The following is a 20,402-nucleotide window of genomic DNA, read 5'->3' on the forward strand; positions in this document are numbered from 1 at the left end:
AATTCAATTTACTTACCAAGTAAAAAACTAGAATGTACGCCTTTTTTGTTAAAACTAACAATTGGTATAGCAAATTTTATTTTTGTTTTATAATATAGAGTAGCTAGCATGGAAATCTGTAATCAATCTCAGATAAGAGTCCTACCCGAGGTTGGCGAGGTTGCTACACCTGAGGACTAAGCTGGAACGCCTCGGATAATAAATATCCCTTTCTTCCCACACCCTTCAAATCGGAACACAGCAGCGCTTAACACTGTTTTTTTTAATATCTTTAGGGTCATATTTAGTTTATAATATAACAGGTCAGTCTATAGTGGAAAGAAGTTGTGCGCGGAGATGTAATACAATCTATTCGTAGTATTTATTTTAATTCATCTCATAACATTATATAATACGAGTACATACTTTTAAAAGATTTTAAATTGCGCACATACGGAGTTTCTTTCCACTTCCTCTCCATAACGAACCACTTTCCAAAGCGGTAATAGTTTGCTAATGTTAAAAAAAATATATATTAATCAATTTTGAGTAAATAGCTTAATAGTAAAAAATCCCACTTTAAATTAAAAATGAATAAATAAATTTATTTTAATCTATTGGGTGTTTGCTCAGTAAAAAATAATTTGAACGCATAAAAAATATATTTTATTATTTACTCCAAAAATAAATTCCTATGTGCGTACATAAGTACACGCTTTTTTAACTAAAATAAAATTTTAAACAACCAAAATATATTGTTGTATGTGATGAAAATTGCAAAACTTATAATTACAATTTTGATTTTCCCCTGACTTCCTTGCTCTTAGCACGCCAAATGTCCTGGAAATAATGATAAATGAAGTAAAATTATTTGTTTTTATAAACACAATAAAATTGATAGAGTAATTGGTGGCGGTGTATCCATGTTCTTCCAATTCCAGCTCGAATCCTCCCCCATAGGCATGAAGACAGTATTACACAATATATAGTCTACAATATAGTCTAATGTGAACTTTAAGATTTTTTATAATTTCTATAAAATGAAAATATAAAATATGGCCGTGTTTTCTGAAACGCTTATCAAAGCTTTATCAAATCTTTAATATGTTATCGTCGTTAATAGGAAGCTTGGATGTTAACGATATCACATTTTTATAACATTACATTAAAGTAATAAGTGACTCATTTGCTACTACAGTTTAAAAACAGATGCGGGTAGGTGAAGTGGGGACGACACCTTGGCGGCGCTCGAATTAACAGAGAGCGACATTCTGGTCGGAGACTTCAGCAAGAACAGTCGAATAACGGAGATACTTGTGTAGTTATAATACTTCTAATCACTAGTGTGAACTTACTTACGTATAGTTATTATATCGTTACTCTGTACCTTTTATGTGTCTATAATCTATATGATTACACGACTTCAAGACCTTCAAGATGACTTTGATTTACAAATACGTGAAGAATATAGGTACGCCGAGCCACTACGGGTTGTGTAACTTTTCAACAGACTTACATATTTTAATACCGCGTTTCTCAACCTGTGGTCCGCGGACCCCTAGAGGTCTGCGAGTATATGTATGGAGGTCCGCGGTGTCATCTCTGGACCATACATAAATCGCTCATTAAATACAAAAGGGCCGCTTTACTGCTTTTTTCAACCACATACCTATGTGAAAAGGCATTCTCTACTCTTGTATAAACAAAAAATAAATACAGAAACAGATTACAAGTAGAATATGATTTGAGATTACAGCTTAGTAGCAACATCAACCCGAATATCCCTGATTTAGTTGCAAAAAAGCAACACCAACCTTCAAATTTTTTTTTCATATTTATATTAATATTTTTCATAATAAACAGTTATAATTACCTTCTATATTTGTTTCTTTTTGTATCTGTTATAACTAAAATAAATACCTAATCCGTTTTTTTTTTGCTGTTTTTTTTATTAAGGGGTCCGTGAAAACTGTGCTTGATTTCCTAAGGGTCCGTGGACTGCAAAAAGCTGGGAAACGCTGTTTTTATATATACTTGTCACTTGGAGCTAAGAGTGTATACTCACCATAAAGTTCATACTGAAGCCTCGTCTTTCGGCCTCCTGTTCCACCTCCCTCGCGATAATATCTTGTTCCGTACCACTCACATCAACACAATCGCATTCTGTATGTGCGTAGTGCGCCGATATACATTTACGATAGTTCTGGCAATATTAACATATGTATGAGACTGGAACTATATGGTTCGACTCCGACGGCACCACCGTCACACTTATTTTCGCCTAATAACAGCAGTGTTAAGCGCTGCTGTGTTCTGGTTTGTAACGTAACGAGCACTGATAGTCTGATGGTTAAGAAACTCGGTCTCTCGAACGAGGGGTCCGATATTCAAATCCCAGGCACGCAATGATTTTTCAAAGTTATGTGCATATTAGAAATTAATTATAACTTGCTTAAAAGGCTTGCTTTTACACCTATTTCTACCTAATAACAGCAGTGTTAGGCGCTGCTGTGTTCCGGTTTGAAGGGTGTGGTAAGGGAGACAGACTTTTCCGAGGCGTTCCAGCTTAGTCCTCAGGGGTAGCGGCGCATCTGTGGCCTGCTTTAGGTAGGAATATTTAATCCTATCTGGAGTTGATTACAGATGTCCATGGGCGGCAGTGGCCACTTACCATCAGGTGGACTGTATGCTCGTCTGCTACTCCTATATTATAAAAAAAAAGGCGAAGGAAAACATCGTGAGTAAACCTGCACTACTGAGATATTAAAAAAAAAATCTCAAAGGTATGTGAAGTCTACCAATACGCACTTGTCCAGCGCGGTGGACTATGGCCTAATCCTTCTCATTCTGAGAGGAGAACCGTGCCCAGCAGTGGGACAGTAATGGGTTGATCATGATGATTACCTTGGAGACGTTAGCCCCTGAACCGTGTACGAGGTAGGGGTGGAAGAACACAGTGTCCCCAGGACCCATCTCCAAGTGAGCTCTCTTGTCCAGGGGAGCTACAGACTCCTCTGTTATACCGTGGTACATTTTCAAAGCACCCTAGAACGAAAATGTTAGGAAAAGGTATTTTATCTAAATATATATAACTCAAAGGTGACTGACTGACATAGTGATCTATCGACGCACAGCCCAAACCACTGGACGGATCGGGCTGACATTTGACATGCAGGTAGATGTTATGACGTAGACATCCGCTAAGAAAGGATTTTGATCAATTCTACCCCCAAGGGGATAAAATAGGGGATGAAAGTTTGTATAAATCTTCTTAATTACTTACTTAGTCTTAATAATATTACTTCGTAACGCGAGCGAAGCCGCGGGCAAAAGCTCGTTAAATATATTTGAAATGTTACTTAAACTACTTAAGTGTTATGAAATTGAGAAGATATATCTTATATATAAAATTCTCGTGTCACAATGTTAGTTACCGTACTCCTCCGTAACGGCTATACCGATATTCACCAAATTTTATATGCATATTCAGTAGGTCTGAGAATCGGCTACTATCTATTTTTCATACCCCTAAGTGATAAGGGTTTTTCACCCTTAACATTGTTTTATTTATATGGCAACACAACGATTTCCGGGTCAGCTAGTGTTATTTAATATTTGAACCACTTAGGAACTATGAAATTTAGGAGGTATATAATATAAATATTTATGAGGATTTATAAATATGTTGTCAAATTTTATTTCACAATAAGAAATAATGAAAACCTACAGTAATGAAAAAGGTTAACTTGAATACGTTTGTAAATTTTAAAGGGCTTTATTTTAATTTAAGATTACTTTCAGATTGTTTTACTGTGAGAAATATCTGAGATATTAACTAAATTATCTTAATTTAGAACAATAAACTTACTAAATGCCCAGCTTCTGGTAATTACAATCAACTTACCAGTGAATTACCATACAAATTACCAGTAAGTCCAAGCAACTTCCTGGTAAAATTGCAATTTACCATAAAATTTCAAAGAACTTACCAGTAAATTCTGTAACAACTTACCAGTAATTTCAATCAACTTACCAGTGAATTCCCATACAAATTACCAGTAAGTCCAAGCAACTTCCTGGTAAAATTGCAATTTACCATCAAATTTCAAAGAACTTACCAGTAAATTCTGTAACAACTTACCAGTAATTTCAATCAACTTACCGGTAAATTTCCATGTTTGTACAGTACGTTTGCCTTGTGGGAGCCAGGCACCACCCATAAACACCCATTTTCGACGTTCACATCGTCCACAGCTGTCCAGGTGCCTATGATTCTTTCAGCTGGTCGGAAAGGGAAGTAGTGCAAATCCTGATAAAGTAAAAAGGGCTTTCTAAACTTTTACATTCCTATTAACCCTCATTATTATAATATATGCTTATTAGGATTATTAGCGCGGTTATGTTATGTATAGTTCTCGCCAAACTTTAAGTCCGGTCTGAATATAGAAACGAGTCGCGTCGCAAAAACAAATTCTTTCTAATATTATAAATCCGAAAGTAATTCTGTCTATCTGTCTGTCTGTCTGGTTGTCTCTTCTTCATGCCCAAACCATTGAACCGATTCTAATAAAATTTTGTACAAAGATAGTCTGAGACCCGAGAAAGGACATAGGATAGTTTTTATCCCGGAACTCCCACGGGAAGTAGGGATGGCGATCTCAGATCGATTAATCTGAGGAACGATCTTTTGAACCAAAAACATCGATTATTTCAATCGATATTAATAAGAATTGAATCGTAAACTATGCATTCGATCAAGTGATGATCTTTAGCAAAGTTGTTGTCCATGAGCCCACGAAGGTTTCAGAGTTGGTACGACCAATTTTCGCCAGATGGCGCCACTGCCATTCCAATTAAGGTACGAATTTTCAGTTTTATGTATGTTAGTATGTCATATTATATTCTTTTAAACGCGGGCGAAGCCGCGGGCAAAAACTAGTTGTAGATATTAGCGGGACGAAGACAGCACGGTACCCCCCCCCCCGGTACCCCTCCCCCACCCCGCTACCCCCCCCCCCCGGTACCCCCCGCTGTTCTCGCCCGCGGGGTCATAGCTGCGTTAGTGTGCCCTTACTGTTGCTACGGAGTATATGCTTGTAGTTGTGTTCCACCGCATTGGCTCTCTGACTACACCCTGCGCGCAACAACTTCAGAGCAGACTAGAAGCATGACGCGGACTATACCTATGTCTAATTTGTCGAAAAGGGAAGTAGTGCAAACTCCGATAATACGTAAATAAGCCATTCTAAAGTAATATTCTTTCATACGGATTCTTAGCGCGATTAACATCTTTAGTCACGACTATTTTAATAGACCTTCCTCATGTATGAGGTTCTGTGGTTCACAGAAGACAAGCTCAAATTGAATAAGCATGGTAATGTAATGCTTGCAAGAAGTTCGCAGACTTACATAATTAGCCACGAATGAGTGTTTATATAACCAAAACATATAACTGGTACTTGACCTTTCAGAAGCACAGACACTCATACATAAGGCAGGTCTATTAAAATGGTCGTTGAATAAAGATGATGTATTCATCAACGTAGAATAACGTTCCTAGATACTTACACTTCACGTTATACATACTTTTAGGGTTCCGTACCTAAAAGGTAATAACGGAACCCTATTAGTGACTCTCTAATGTCTGTCTGCCTGTCTGTCTGTCTTTCGCAGGGCTCTATATTGTGAATCGTTATAGATACTTGAAATTATTACAGAGTTTGTATAAAAGTGGCCGCTATAACAACAGATACTAAAAATAAAAAAAATCTTGAAAATAAATGGGGAACGCCACACAAGAAACAGCTAGTTTTCGGCGTTTTTTGCTTTATCTATTGAACCGTTACAGGTATTCAGTTAAAATTTTCACAATACATTTACATCCATGGCTGCTATGATAAGAAATACTCAAAATAAAAATAAAAAAATGTGCGGAACTCTCAGTGGGCGAGCCCGACTCGCACGTGGCCAATTATTTAATTTATTTTTATTCGTTCTACATACCTGATGAGCGGGGTGTATCGATGTCCCGGGGGGTTTGTTGATGAACATGCTGTTGATGACCATTATTTCATCCCCTATAAACTGAGCCACTACATCCAGTAATAGGGGGTGCTCTGTATACGTCATGAATACCTCGTCGTAGTGGACGTCTTGTAACTGCAAACGAACAAAAAACATTTCGCTGTTTGTCCACCACCACCGTCACCGAGCCGATACCGATAATTAATTACGGCGCCGTACTAGCGTACATACATTCACATTACACAGTATATTTTCCCAAAATTTTTTTAGACGTAGGAAAGACATAAATACCTACATATTCGAGGCGTTCCAACACATCTGTGGCCGACATCATTTAAAACTCTTTATTTTATCCAGGGTTGATTACATTTTTTTTCAGTTTTTAGAATTTCTTTACACGTAATAGGTTTTAAATTTAGTTTTGAAGGTGGTAGAACCCTTTGTGGTTCGACTTCGACGGCACCACCGCCACACGTATTTCTGCCTAATAACAGCAGTGTTAGGCACTGCTGTGTTCTGGTTTGAAGGGTGTGGTAAGGGAGACATACTTTTCCGAGGCGTTCCAGCTTAGTCCTCAGGGGTAGCCGCGCATTTGTGGCCGACCTCAGGTAGGAATATCTAATCCTATCTGGGGTTGATTACAGATGTCCATGAGCAGCAGTAGCCATTTACCATCAGGTGTACTGCAGCTCGTTTGCTACTCCTATATAATAAAAAAAAATTGGCAATGACGATATTAATTGTCATATTTTCCATACAATGTGCAAGGTTAATAGGTCGTATGTACGTGTTTTTATACAAGGAAAATATAGCGAAATTATACAAATTACATTACAATAGCAGACTTTGTTCTTGTATCTCTATACTTAAAGCAATAATGTAGCTACATAATACATTTATTCTTATTTTCACTTATTTCTATCTTACGAGATAGTATAACGATACATAAGTATAGTTTACGCCAAACTGCTAGTCCGCTCTGAAGTTGTTGAGTTGTTAAGCAGGTGTAGTCATACAATTTGCTATGGCGACGCGATTCATTTCTATATTCACAGCGGTCTATCAGTTTGGCACAGACTATATATGTATATACTACATAATATATAAAGGGCAGTCCGCCCGGACCCCCGATCCTGGGGTGCCTCTAAACACAGTTGCTAAAAAGAGGTCGCCAGAACCCATAGATTAGTAAAGATACTTCGCCGCCTTGAAATTGAATGTAAAATGTAAAAGTAAAATCAAATCAACTTTTTACATTGGGGGCTTCCTTTCCGACCGAGCCTCCGACGATCTTAGCACGGTATAAATATCTATACAGTATTTTATCTTCATACATCTCTATATTCTATTATGGACACAACGTAGACATCGTTATAGCTCAGGCCCAACACGATTTAGTTATATTACATAATTGGCTACAATATAATTTGCTTAGCATTAATTCTTCAAAAACAAACTACATCATTTTTACTGCAAAGAACAAAAAAATAGGTAATCATAGTCCCCTCCTAATTAATGGTCAAGTAATCAACAACGTTAACTCTGAAAAATACCTCGGTTTACTTCTTGATAATCAGCTCACCTGGAAACCTCACATTGAAAAAGTCCGTAAAAAACTTTCATCTCTGATTGGTGCATTAAAAGGCATACGCGATGCCTCCCGAGAAACGTCCGTTACACTATATACAATTCAATGGTCAAACCTCATGTTGAATACCTAATTGAAGTGTGGGGAGCAGCAGCAAAAAGTAATTTGATAAGCTTGCAAACTACACAAAATAAACTTATAAAAACCTTATTTCGATACAACTTTTTAACATCTACGTCGAAAGTATATAAAGAAACGAAAATAATGAATATTTCTCAAACACACAAATATAATATATGTATTCTGATAAGAAAAATTTTGACAAAAGAAATTCATACAAAAATAACATTCACAAAAAACTTTCAATTCCAAAAGCGAGTCACCAGACACGCCAATAACATAGCATTACAACCTTCAAGAACCAATTACGGGAAAAAAAGTATTTTGTTTGAAGGAGCGCAATATTATAATAAACTGCCTTCAAATATAAAAAGTGCGAAAACGTTCCTGATTTTTAAAAAGTTATTAAAAAATCATATATTACGAGAACAGTATTGAGATAAAAATGTAATATATTAAATAAGCAAATTAAATATTATACAATTGCATTTTGAAATAAATAATAAAACAAAAATAACAATAAATAAATAAAAGGGGAAAAACAGTATAAAGATTTATGCAGAAAATAAATAAATAAAAAAAAAGAATTAAAAATAATAAAAATATATATATATATATATATATATATATATATTATGATTATACTTTATTCGGTACCTAGCCATTAGAATACAGTTTAAAACACAAATAATTACTTAAAATACTCATCACATATATACATACATACAAACATACATTCATACAAATAATTTTTCTTAACCATATTAATATAAATTCTTTAATAATAATCTAAAAAATATAATAAAACGCTACCTTAAGTTACTCAAATAATTATTATCCAACACTGTGTCATGACCCTTAAACAACAACTATCATTGCATTCGCATTTTTTCTACAGATATGATTGTCAACTTTAAATATACCCACAATAACACTACGCTAACCCATTTAAATTTGTTTGTATTTTGTAATTTCTCTGTAAGTGATTTTTTTTGTAAAATCTTATGAGAAATAAATGTCTTTAAACGTATACAAACGCACGAAACGCAAGTTATACCTACGTGCCTCGAGGTCGGTACTCACTTGGTACACGAACAGTCGTGAATGTGCCACAGTAACGAGCGTGTGATGTGACGGTTTTGTAAGCAGTATATTTTTTACAACATTTACAATCAAAAAACTAAAAAGAAAGTCAAGTATGCAGATGTAATTAAATATTGTAGGCGGGCAGCCCTAACGCGTAATTTTGCTCTGCTGGGTACGGAACTCCCCTCAGAATGAGGATTTTTTTATTTTATAATATAGAATAGCAGACGAGCATGCAGTCCATCTGATGGTAAGTGGCTACTGCCGCCCATGGACATCTGTCGTCAACCCCAGATAGGATTAGATATTCCTACCTGAGGTCGGCACAAATGCGCCGCTACCCCTGCGGACTAAGCTGGAACGCCTCGGAAAAGTCTGTCTCCCTTACCACACCCTTCAAAACGGAACACAGCAGCGCCTAACACTGCTGTTATTATATAGAAAAAGGTGTGGCGGTGGTGCTGCCGGAGTCGAACCACAAAGGGTTCTATCACCTTCTAATTATTAGGCCATAGTCCACCGCACCAGCCAAGTGCGTATTGGTAGACTTCACATACCTTTGAAAACTCTTACTTACTCTTACTATTACTTTTTAAAGATTTTAAAAGACTAAAGCCCAATAACACTAAAGCCAATTTGGTTACATATTTTGTTCATATATATAAATAACATAAATAATTACCTTATTAATATAATCCTCTTTCTTCCTAGTTTTAGCGACCAGCGATTTCTCCTTTACAACAGTCACGTGGTCCAAGTTGACCTTACCATTACAAGCTTGAATGAAATGTTGTCTGAAATCAAGGTAATAACATTAGATCTCCATTTATGTCTACATATTTTGAGTGTACTTATTATTATTATTTATAATATAAGAGTAGCAGACGAGCATGCAGTTCACCTAATGGTAAGTGGCTACTGCCAGTGATGGACATGTATAATCAACCCCAGATAGGATTAGATATTCCTACCTGAGGTTGGCCATAGATTCGCTATTACCCCTGAGCACCAAGCTAGAACACCTCGGAAAAGTATGTCTCCCTTACCACACACAGCAGCACTTAACACTGATGAGACAGAAATAGGTGTGGCGGTGGTGCCGCACACAAACCACAAAGGGTTCTACTACCTTTAAAAGTATGTGAAGCGTAGTACTAATCTTCTTGGTCAGCATGGTGCACTATGGTCCTTCAATTCCGAGAGGAGAGCCTTGCCCAGTATTGGGACATTATTACGTTAAAATCATACTAAATATAATTTAAGTTCTTCTTATGCCATATTTAATAGTATTATTTCTCAGCTTATTTTTTTGCAATACTAATTGCCAAAGAAAATTAAAAACACTGTGATTATGATAATAATAATAAATTACACTAATAAAATATTTTAATTTCATACTATATAATACTCAAATTAATGAGCATTGAGATTACTTAGGAGTTTTTTTATATATACTATACTAGTCTTTTTATCTATAATAGTTTTTTATCTACCAAAACTTAATAGCTTTGAAGACTTCTGTCATAAGGCAGAATAATTGGCCAAGGGCGAGTTGAATGTGCACCCAGAGGGTTCCTTACATCCAACTTTTGTTTAATTATTTATTTTTAGTATTCATTGTGAATATTTGAAGCATCTTATCATTATGGTTTAGTAAATAGAGTGAGATATCACCATTTTTATTCAAGCTTTTTTATTTGTAGACATAGATTAGTAAAAATTTCTCACTCCTAACAAGAAAATGTAACCAGTTTTGACAATTAAATTTGTCACTGTCTTCTATTTTCGTGTTTGAAAAATATTAAAAAATGTAGTTTTTAGATAATTTACGAATTAAACGATATTTTTCTACACTTTTTTCAGATTTCGTGTTTTTGCACCACTTAACTGCGCATGTCGGCTTTGTTCCGCGTAAATTATACCATGACAGCCATTAAATGGCTAACAGAATTGTCAGCCTTTTAAGCCATTTAATAGCTTCCTTCAATTACAAGGTAGTGAGATATCTATACTTATCTATATTTGTAGATTTGAAAATTTCCTGACAACAGAGGGTTCTGTTTTTACCCTTTGGGTGCAGAACCCTAAAAAGGCGTAACAGTTGTGCCTATGAGTCTATCACAAAGGGTTCTACCACCTCAAAGAGCCTTTTTTTAGCGTAGTAACAAGTAATAATCACTTACTTGTAGTTATATAAGTTGGTGAAGTCAATAAGTCTCTTGATGACAAGGAAACCATTGTCTTTGTAGAATTGCAGTTGCTCAGCTGACAGTTTGTAGGTTGTTGGCCTTTCTGTAGAAACACTGCAACAATATATTCAGTTTATATTTTATATATAAAATTCTCATGTCACTATGTTAGTTACCGTACTCCTCCGAAACGGCTTTACCGATTTTCACTAAATTTTATATGCATATTCAGTATGTCTGAGAATCGGCTACTATCTATTTTTCATACCCCTAAGTGATAAGGGTTGTTCAGCCTCAACATCTTTTTATTTTTATAGCAACACAACATTTGCTAGTTCAGCTAGTAGTTTTATATAATTTTCTTGCTTCTAGCGAAGATTTATTTAATAAGTGATATAAATGGGTTTAATAAGTGTTATTTACTTAATAAACGGTATTCAATAGTAAGCAGTGATTATATTGTTGTTAAGAACTCAGTGTCTCTGAGAAGTCTGAGGTTCAAATCCCGGACTGCATAGTTTTTTTTTATTTTATTTTTTTATAATATAGGAGTAGCAGATGAGCAGGCAGTCCACCTGATGGTTAGTGGCCACTGCCACCCATGGACATCTGTAATCAACCCCAGACAGGATTAAATATTCCTATATGAGGTCGACCACAGATGTGCCGCTACCCCTGAAGACTAAGCTGGAACGCCTCGGAAAAGTATGTTTCCCTTACCACACCCCTCAAACCAGAACACAGCAGCACTTGACACTGCTGTTATGAGGCAGAAATAGTTATATGTGTTAGGAAATAATTATAACATACTTAAACTCAGTGGCACAAACCCACTTAATAAGGCTATAGAACATGGGTACCTTAATAAATCTGCGCTCATAATTTTACCCTGAGGACTACATTAGACTTTTAATACTTATAAGTTCAAACAGGAGCACAATTTTGTACTGCTAGAAAAATAGAAAATTTTGATCTGTAATAATCTTCTTTTCTTTTTTACCCGACTGCCAAGGAAGGGTTATGTTTTTCGCGCGTATCTTGTATGTTTGTCTTTCTTTATTTGATCCGATCTAACAAACGGCTGGATGAATTTCAACAGTTAAAGTGTCATTATATTTGTCTCAATGACCCGAGTGTCCTTAGATAGGTGTTAGTAAAAAAAAATCAAAATGGCGGATTTTTGGCGCGAAATAGTAACACATTTAAAAAAAAAAGTTAACCGAACCTATCGAGTAGGGTATCAAATGGAAGGAAATTAAACGGAGATTATAAAAACATACTAGGTATCGCTTGTGTGCGCTCGCTGCTAAAGCAGCTCGCGAAACGGTTGTCTTCTTTAGTTTTGCGTGCAAAATTTTTTTACATTTTTTCCCTTATATTGAAGTTTTATTCATTCTGTTTGGGGCTGTTTGGAAAAGATATGAGTTAATATTTGCAAAATACCAAGAATGGTCGTGATTTTTTTGTCTATAAGCCATACATTTTAAAGACATAATAAGGAGACAAAAGCTTGAAATATTACATACAAAAATAACTATTTATAAAAATTGTTATTTCTTGTATGACAATACTAAAATATTTTTTTACCAAAATGTGTAGTCTATTAGTACATACAAACGCGTCATACATTATTTCTATATATTATATTATCTATATTAATTCTATACTTATAATAAATCTGTAGAGAGGTCAATTCTGTACAAGAAATATATTTCCAAAATAACTATCAGGGGGTATTTAGGGATCGATACTGATGTCAAGAATGCAATCATTAAAATTTTTGTCTGTCTGTCTATATAACCGTTATAGAAAAAAAAACTACTCGACGAATTTTAACGAAACTTGATACAATTATTTTTCATACTCCTGAGCTGGTTATAGTATACTTTTCATCACGCTACAATCAATAGGAGCAGAGCAGTGCAGAAAATATACCTCTTACATTATATCCTTCTTTTATAAATCGTATATCATATTTATCCTGTCCATCCTTTGAAAATATCCAAATATACCTAATAGATTATGGCCCTTCTTTAGTAAATCTTATATTTTACCCCTCTTTTAAAGTCACAAAAATGTTGAAGATTAATACATTTTGTATCCTTTACTTGACTACATACTACATCCACAAAATCTGTGTCTGTGTCTGTTAATAAATAATTATACATTAATACGTAAGAAGAGAATCTAACATCTTACGCCCCTTCCTGCTATGTGCATGGTAGGGCTACACTCCAAAAAGAATAATCACGGGTAAAATTCATATAGGTAACTTAAGCCACAAACAATTTAACACATACAACCAATTAAACTCAAATAAATAGAATACTCCAAAACTCAAGTCATAAAAAAATTTCAAACCAGTTATTGCTTTCTCAACATACCAATAAGTTAGCCCATTAAGATTAAATCATATACATTTTTAAACGACTCATAAATTAATTCCGAAATATATACTTATAAACCCTGTAACCGATTTTTTGTATGGCAGCACTGAAATATATTTTCACCCAAATGTTACATACAAAGATGCATGCGTATAAAAAATATTATTTCGTGTACGGCACCACTGATTTTTTTTTACCACAATGTGAAATCTATTGAAACCTACAAACGCATCGTACATTTTAATATTGTCAAAATATACAACAACTTGAAATATTTAATAGAAAATACATATGTATGAAAATTATTATTTTTTGTATGGCCACACTAAAATATTATTTTATAAAAATGTGCAGAATATTAGTACCTACAAACGCCTCATACATTCTAATGATATCAATAGAAGGCAACAGCTTGAAATATTGCATACAAAATTACATATATATGAAAATTATTATTTTTTGTATGGCAACATTAAAATATTTTTTTACCAAAATGTGCAGTTTATTAGTACATACAAACACGTCATATATTATAGGGTTGTCAAAAATATACAACAGCTTGAAATGTGACATACAAAAATGCATATGTATGAAAATTATTATTTTTTGTATGGGAACACTGAAATATTCTTTTACCCAAATGTTAAAACTGCTAGTATCTACAAACGCCTCTTACATTGGAATGACATCAAAAGGAAACAACAGCTTGAAATATGACATACAAAAATGCACTTGTATGAAAATTATTATTTTTTATATGGCAACACTGAAATATTTTTCCAAAAATCTGTACAGTCTATGAGTACCATTAAACGCCTCATACAGAAAACTGACGTTTAGTGATGCTGGGCATGGTGGTGGTGGTCTTTAAAGGGAGACAACAGCCCGAAACACCATATACAAAAATACAAATGTATGAAAATTATTATTTTTTGTATGGCAACACTAAAATATTTTTTAATCAAAATGTGCACAATATTAGTACGTACAAACGCCTCATACATTCTAATGTTACCAATACAAGACAACAGCTTGAAATATTACATACAAAAACACATATGTATGAAAATTAATATTTTTTGTATGGCAACACTAAAATATTTTTTTACCAAAATGTGCAGTCTATTAGTACATACAAACGCGTCATACATTATAACGTTGTCAAAAATTTACAACAGCTTGAAATGTGACATACAAAAATGCACATGTTTGAAAATTATTATTTTTTGTATGGCAACACTGAAATATTTCGTTACACATTGGTACAGTCTATAACTGCCATTAAGCGCCTCATACAAAAAAATTACCTCAAATGGTGGTAACAGCCTGAAATCTTCGATAATCCTGTAGGAAATGCATTTGTATGAAAACATTTTTTTTGTATATGGCAACATTGGATTTTCGATTTTTTACATAGGGTCCATTTGAAATAAAAAATATCTCCCATACATTACTTATATGCTCTGTCTACGGTTTCCGCACAAGTACTCAAAAAGTGAAAATCGCGAAAAAAAATTCTGTATCCCAGTGTTGCCAGTTAATTAAGATGAAAATGGTCAAATGTCATTACGGCGCCCAAAAAAAATTGTCTTGTGAAGAAATTTCATTAAAAATATTTCTCCTTCTACTTTTTACATTTTTGAATGAAAAGTTCCAAAAAATGTATGAACGATGAAAAAAAAAACTTTACCTGGCAACACTTCGAGCCGAGCTCCATGACCGCCCGATACAAAGCGACTCGCTCAAATGTTGCCAACCTCAAAATATTTCACTTCGAAAAATGCATTTTTTCGTACATTTTACAAAATGGCTGACACAAGGTGCGCCATCTGATTTAAAAAAAAATAATATTGCCATATGATAAAATTGAGGATACAATCCGGCCAATAAATCAAAAATATCGAAAAAATATTAATAAAACCACCGCGCTACGACCCCACAAACACACCTCGAAAAATGAAAGATTTCAAACTCAAATATCTCGGCGGCCATCTTGTTTTTCCAATTTTTTCTAATTTTATCGTAACAGTCGTCCCACAATTAGCCGAAAATGACACCAATCTCAGGTACCAGCGCAGAATAAAAAAAAAGTTGAAAATCGCATGAGGGCCGCCATCTTGAATTTTGTATGTTTCCCATTTTTCCTATAACCACCATAATATACCGAAAAAATATCTCATACATTATTACTACCCCCCACCAATAGTTTAGGCTGGGCTACTCGAAATGTCAAAAAAGTTAAAAAAAAAATCTAGCTCCCAGTGTTGCCAGTTAATTTGGATGAAAATGGTCAAATGTCATTACGACCCCCCTGACAAATACCCATGTAAAATATTTTCATTAAAAATGTTTCTCCTTCTACTTTTTACATTTTTGAATGGAAAGTTCCAAAAAAAGTATGAACGAAGAAAAAAAATCCTAAACCTGGTAACACTTCAAGTCACGCTCCACAACCGCCCCATACAAGGCGATTCGCTGAAATGTTGCCAACCTCAAAATATTTCACTTCAAAAAATGCGTTTTTTCATACATTTTACAAATTGCCTGACGAACGATCCGCCATCTGGTTAAAAAAATAAATAAATCCAATTTGGTAAAATTGAGCATATATTCGAGAAAAAAAACGAAAAAAATAAAAAAAATATTAAAAAAAACATATCAGTGGCACCCCGCAAACATACCTCGAAAAAAGAAAAAATTCAAATTCAAATATCTCGGCAGCCATCTTGTTTTTTCAATTTTTTCGAATTTCATCAAAACAGTCTACCTCAAATTAGCCGGAAACGATACCGATCTTGGGTAGGAGCAAAATTAAAAAAAAAAGTTACCCAATCTAGCTCGGCCGCCATCTTGAATTTTGAAAGTTTCAGATTTTTCCTATAGACACGGAGGCAAATAAAAAATTCCACTCCTACATCAAACCCACCCCCCACCACTCCCTCAGGTCGAGGAAGTCGATTTTTCGTAAAACTGAAAAAAAATTCCTGCGGCCAGTGTTGCCAGTCGACATCGACGAAAATGGTCAAATGTCATTACGACAGGCAAAAAAAATATTCCAGTGAAAAATGTTCATCAGAAATATTTCTCCTTCTACTTTTCATATTTTTGAATGAAAAGTTTGAAAAATTGTAAGAGTGGGGAGAAAAAAACTCAAACCTGGCAACACTTCGAACCGAGCCCCACGACCGCCCCGAACAAACCAAATCGCTCAAACGTTGCCAACCTCCGAATATTTCACTTCAAAAAAATCCGTTTTTTCGTACATTTTACAAATCGCCTAACAGACGACCCGCCATCTTATTGAAAAAAAAAATAAATCCAATTTGGCAAAATTGGGGATATATTCGAGAAAATTTAAAAAAATGGCAACAAAATATTAAAAATCCCAAGAGATACGACCTCCGAAAAACACCTCGAAAATTGAAAAATTTCAAACTCAAATATCTCGGCGGCCATCTTGGTTTTTCATTTGTTTCCAATTTCGTCGTAACACCCACCTGAATATTATTCGAAAAAGAAACAAACATCAGCATAAAGTCAATAAATAAAAAAGTTAAAAATTTTAAATCGGCCGCCATCTTGAATCTATGGCATCTCATATTTTTCCCTTTGCCTGGGGGGGGAGAGGAGAAAACCCGCCATAGACAACAAAGTCGCTCCTAGACGGCAACATGGAGAACGCACGTCATTCCTTACAGGATTATATATATATAATTTGTATATATATAAAACAGTAAGGTGACTGACTGACAGACTAACTAAATGAATTTTTCATTTTTCAGAAATCAACGTACAGCCTAAACCAAGGACCTTACAGTTCTGAAATTTTGCACACAGGTTCTCTATATAGCTTGAATAAGTACTAAGAAAGGCCTTTTGGAAATTCTACCCTTAAGAGGGTAAAATAGGGGAAAACAGTTTTTTTGAAATCCTTTAATTTTGAAGCAACTACTATAAAATTTTGTATTTGGCTTTCTGGATAGGAACAAGGACGCTCTTATTTATCCCCCTCCGAAAAATCAACCCCGTAGAGGGTAAAATAAGGGTTAAAAGTTCATTTGAACAATCGTCAATTTTGAAGCAAACACTATGACATTTTTTATCAGGCTTGTTGGATAAAAATAATGAAATGCTACCTCTAACGAGGTGAAATAATGACCGAAACTTTGATTTACTGAAGTTATATATTTTATAGACCGTAAATGGTGAATTTTTTCGCGAAATAGTAACACGTTTTAAAAAAAGTTAATCTATCAAGTAGGGTGTCAAAATAAAGGAAATTAAGAGGAGATTACACATACATTATATAATATATCTTATATATAAAATTCTCGTGTTAGTTACCGTATTCCTCCGAAACGGCTTCACCGATTTTCACCCAATTTTATATACATACTAGTTATTGTCCGCGGCTTCGCCCGCGTTTAAAAGAAAATAATATGACATACTAACATACATAAAACTGGAATCTTCATTGGAATGACAGTGGCATCATACCAACTCTTCGTGGGCTCATGGACAGCAACTTTGCTAAAGATCATCAGTTGATCAAATGCAAAGTTTACGATTCAATTCTTATTAATATTGATTAAAATAATCGATATTTTGATCCAAAAGATCGATTCTCCGATTATATATCGATCTTAGATCGCCATCCCTAGTTCCCGTGGGATTTCCGGGATAAAAACTATCCTATGTCCTTTCTCGAGTCTCAGACTATCTTTTTACAAAATTTCATTAAAATCGGTTCAGTGGTTTAGGCGTGAAGAAAAGACAACCAGACAGACAGACAGACAGACAGAGTTACTTTCGGATTTATAATATTAGTAAGGATTCAGTAGGTCTGAGAATCGGCCACTATCTATTTTTTTTTACACCTAAGTGATAAGGGTTTTTCATCCTCAACATTTTTTTATTTATATGGCAACACAACGTTTGCCGGGTCAGCTAGTACATATATACTCGTATATACACATCGAGATGACTGTCTGACTAAATTAGTGAATTGCTGTGCCAGAGATCAACGCAAAGGGAAACCGCTGAACTTAAGCGTGCTGGAATTTTACACATAGGTTCTTTATATAGCGTAAATGAACACTACGAGGATAAAATAGGATAATATTGTTTGAACATGTTTTGTTTTTGAAGCAGACACCTACTATGAAACTTTATATTTGGCTTTCTGGATAAAAATAATGAAATGCCTATTTCACTGCTTTTGGAAATTCTACTTCAGCCTTTCTGGTGCAGTCGGGTTTTTGATTTTTTAAATTAATTACTTGTTGCATTAATGAGTATACATATTTAAAATACTTTTAAAAGCTTTTGTTGCTTTTGTCTACGTCTATTTACAAGGACAACTCCATAAAGGATTATGATTAGTATAAAATATTAATAAAAACTTACTTTTTAGGCACGACCTTCAATCCTTTGTAACTCTTCATTATCTCCATTTCGCATTTAATAACTGATTATAATAATTTAATTGCGATATTTACGTATCATATCAGCGATATCTAAATAATAGATACGGTTTTAGCCAGTTAAGACTACAAAATAAAAAATATTTTAGTAAAACGTAACGTCTTGTCACTATGAACGAATACAAAGAATTACAGTAACATGTTATTGTCTTCTCCTTATAAGGATTTCGCATGTGCTAAAACAAGTTTTAATAGACTTATTTAATTATATCGTTTAAAGTTAATCTTTGATCATAGTAAATTGTTTACATCGCGAACTTCTGAACAAATGACATTGACTTTTGTTGACGTCAGTAGAGATGTGTCGAGTCAGGTCGACTCGAGTACTAATAAGTGTTCACTCGAGTACCAGTGACACTCGAATACTGACGGTACTCGTACACTGACTCGAGTCTTAGGTACCTTATACAGGCAAACGAGTGAATACATCAGGAATTTATAGTTAAAACTTGTTTATTTTTGTTTAGTGATAGACAATGTTTTGGGTTTTCTTTCTTGATTGTGATTAATTATTTCGACTTTGTATTATTTTGGTCTGTGTGTTTTGTAATTTGTGTTAGAAATACTTGATTACTTTATGTTACTCCAGTTAACATTAATTTTTCGAATAACAAAGTAGTCGAATACTTCATGCTAACTCAAGTATATTATGAATACTCTGGACATAAAAAAGAATCGAGTAAGACTAGAGTCTTTTCGATTCTTTTTTTATGAGTACTAAAGTACTCGAATACCAAAAATGGCCGACTCGGCACATCATCAGACGTCAGATTTTGTCGTTTTATCATATCTGCAATTTGAAAGTGACAGAATATGCATAAATGTTGCACATTGCAGATAAAGTTTGTATCGATATCCATTCGTTCACATATCTATATTATACGTAATCATTTAGTGCATAAATATCACATAAATCTATTATAGTGTGGGCTTAAAAGAGTAGGAAATTTAAGGGTCTTAAGGGGTATTATATAAACAAATAAATAAAAATATCTATTGCACCCTTGTCAATGAAATCGAATCAGTACAAAAACATTCATCTATTGCTATTCGATTTCAGCATGGCAGCACTCTGCCAAACTATATCGATTTTGAATCGATTTTCAAAAATATCTTATACATGTATAAAACTCTCGTGTCACAATGTTAGTTACCGTACTCCTCCGAAACGGCTTTACCGATTTTTACCAAATTTTATATGCATATTCAGTAGGTCTGTGAATCGGCTACTATGTATTTTTCATACCCCTAGTTAAGGGGTAATTCTCAACATTTTTTTATTTATATGGCAACACAAAGTTTGCCGGGTCAGCTATAGTCCGATTCATAATTAGGTGTCCAAAATGTAAACAAAGGTGTTGACCTATCAAGAAAATATGTGTCAAATGGTAGTTTCTTATTTTTGACAATATTAAATTAATACATCGATAATAAAATAATAATCTAAATAAATTAAAATCAATTCACATTTTCCAATATTTATATTAACTCAATTCCATTTCATACAGTAATAATAATAAAAAACAAGATTTATGAGAGAAAATTA

At 34.2% G+C, this 20,402-nt stretch overlaps 1 protein-coding gene across 1 annotated transcript; it reads right to left on the reverse strand.

Annotated features, from left to right (window-relative positions):
• Positions 1-622: 622 nt before the first annotated feature.
• On the reverse strand, positions 623-19,133 carry LOC140755078 (phytanoyl-CoA dioxygenase, peroxisomal). The gene is made up of 8 exons (XM_073090272.1): positions 18,780-19,133; positions 10,981-11,100; positions 9,480-9,591; positions 5,983-6,138; positions 4,142-4,288; positions 2,884-3,024; positions 2,045-2,182; positions 623-819 (listed from the first exon to the last, which is right to left on the reverse strand). Exons 1-8 carry the CDS (start codon positions 18,824-18,826, stop codon positions 769-771), a joined length of 912 nt encoding a protein of 303 aa, XP_072946373.1. The 5' UTR covers positions 18,827-19,133; the 3' UTR covers positions 623-768.
• Positions 19,134-20,402: the final 1,269 nt, after the last annotated feature.

The sequence above is a fragment of the Epargyreus clarus genome, unplaced genomic scaffold (genome assembly GCF_041222505.1).
Source record: "Epargyreus clarus isolate Ecla_fem2 unplaced genomic scaffold, WU_Ecla_fem_2.2 ptg000032l, whole genome shotgun sequence".
NCBI classification, from domain to species: Eukaryota; Metazoa; Arthropoda; class Insecta; order Lepidoptera; family Hesperiidae; genus Epargyreus; species Epargyreus clarus.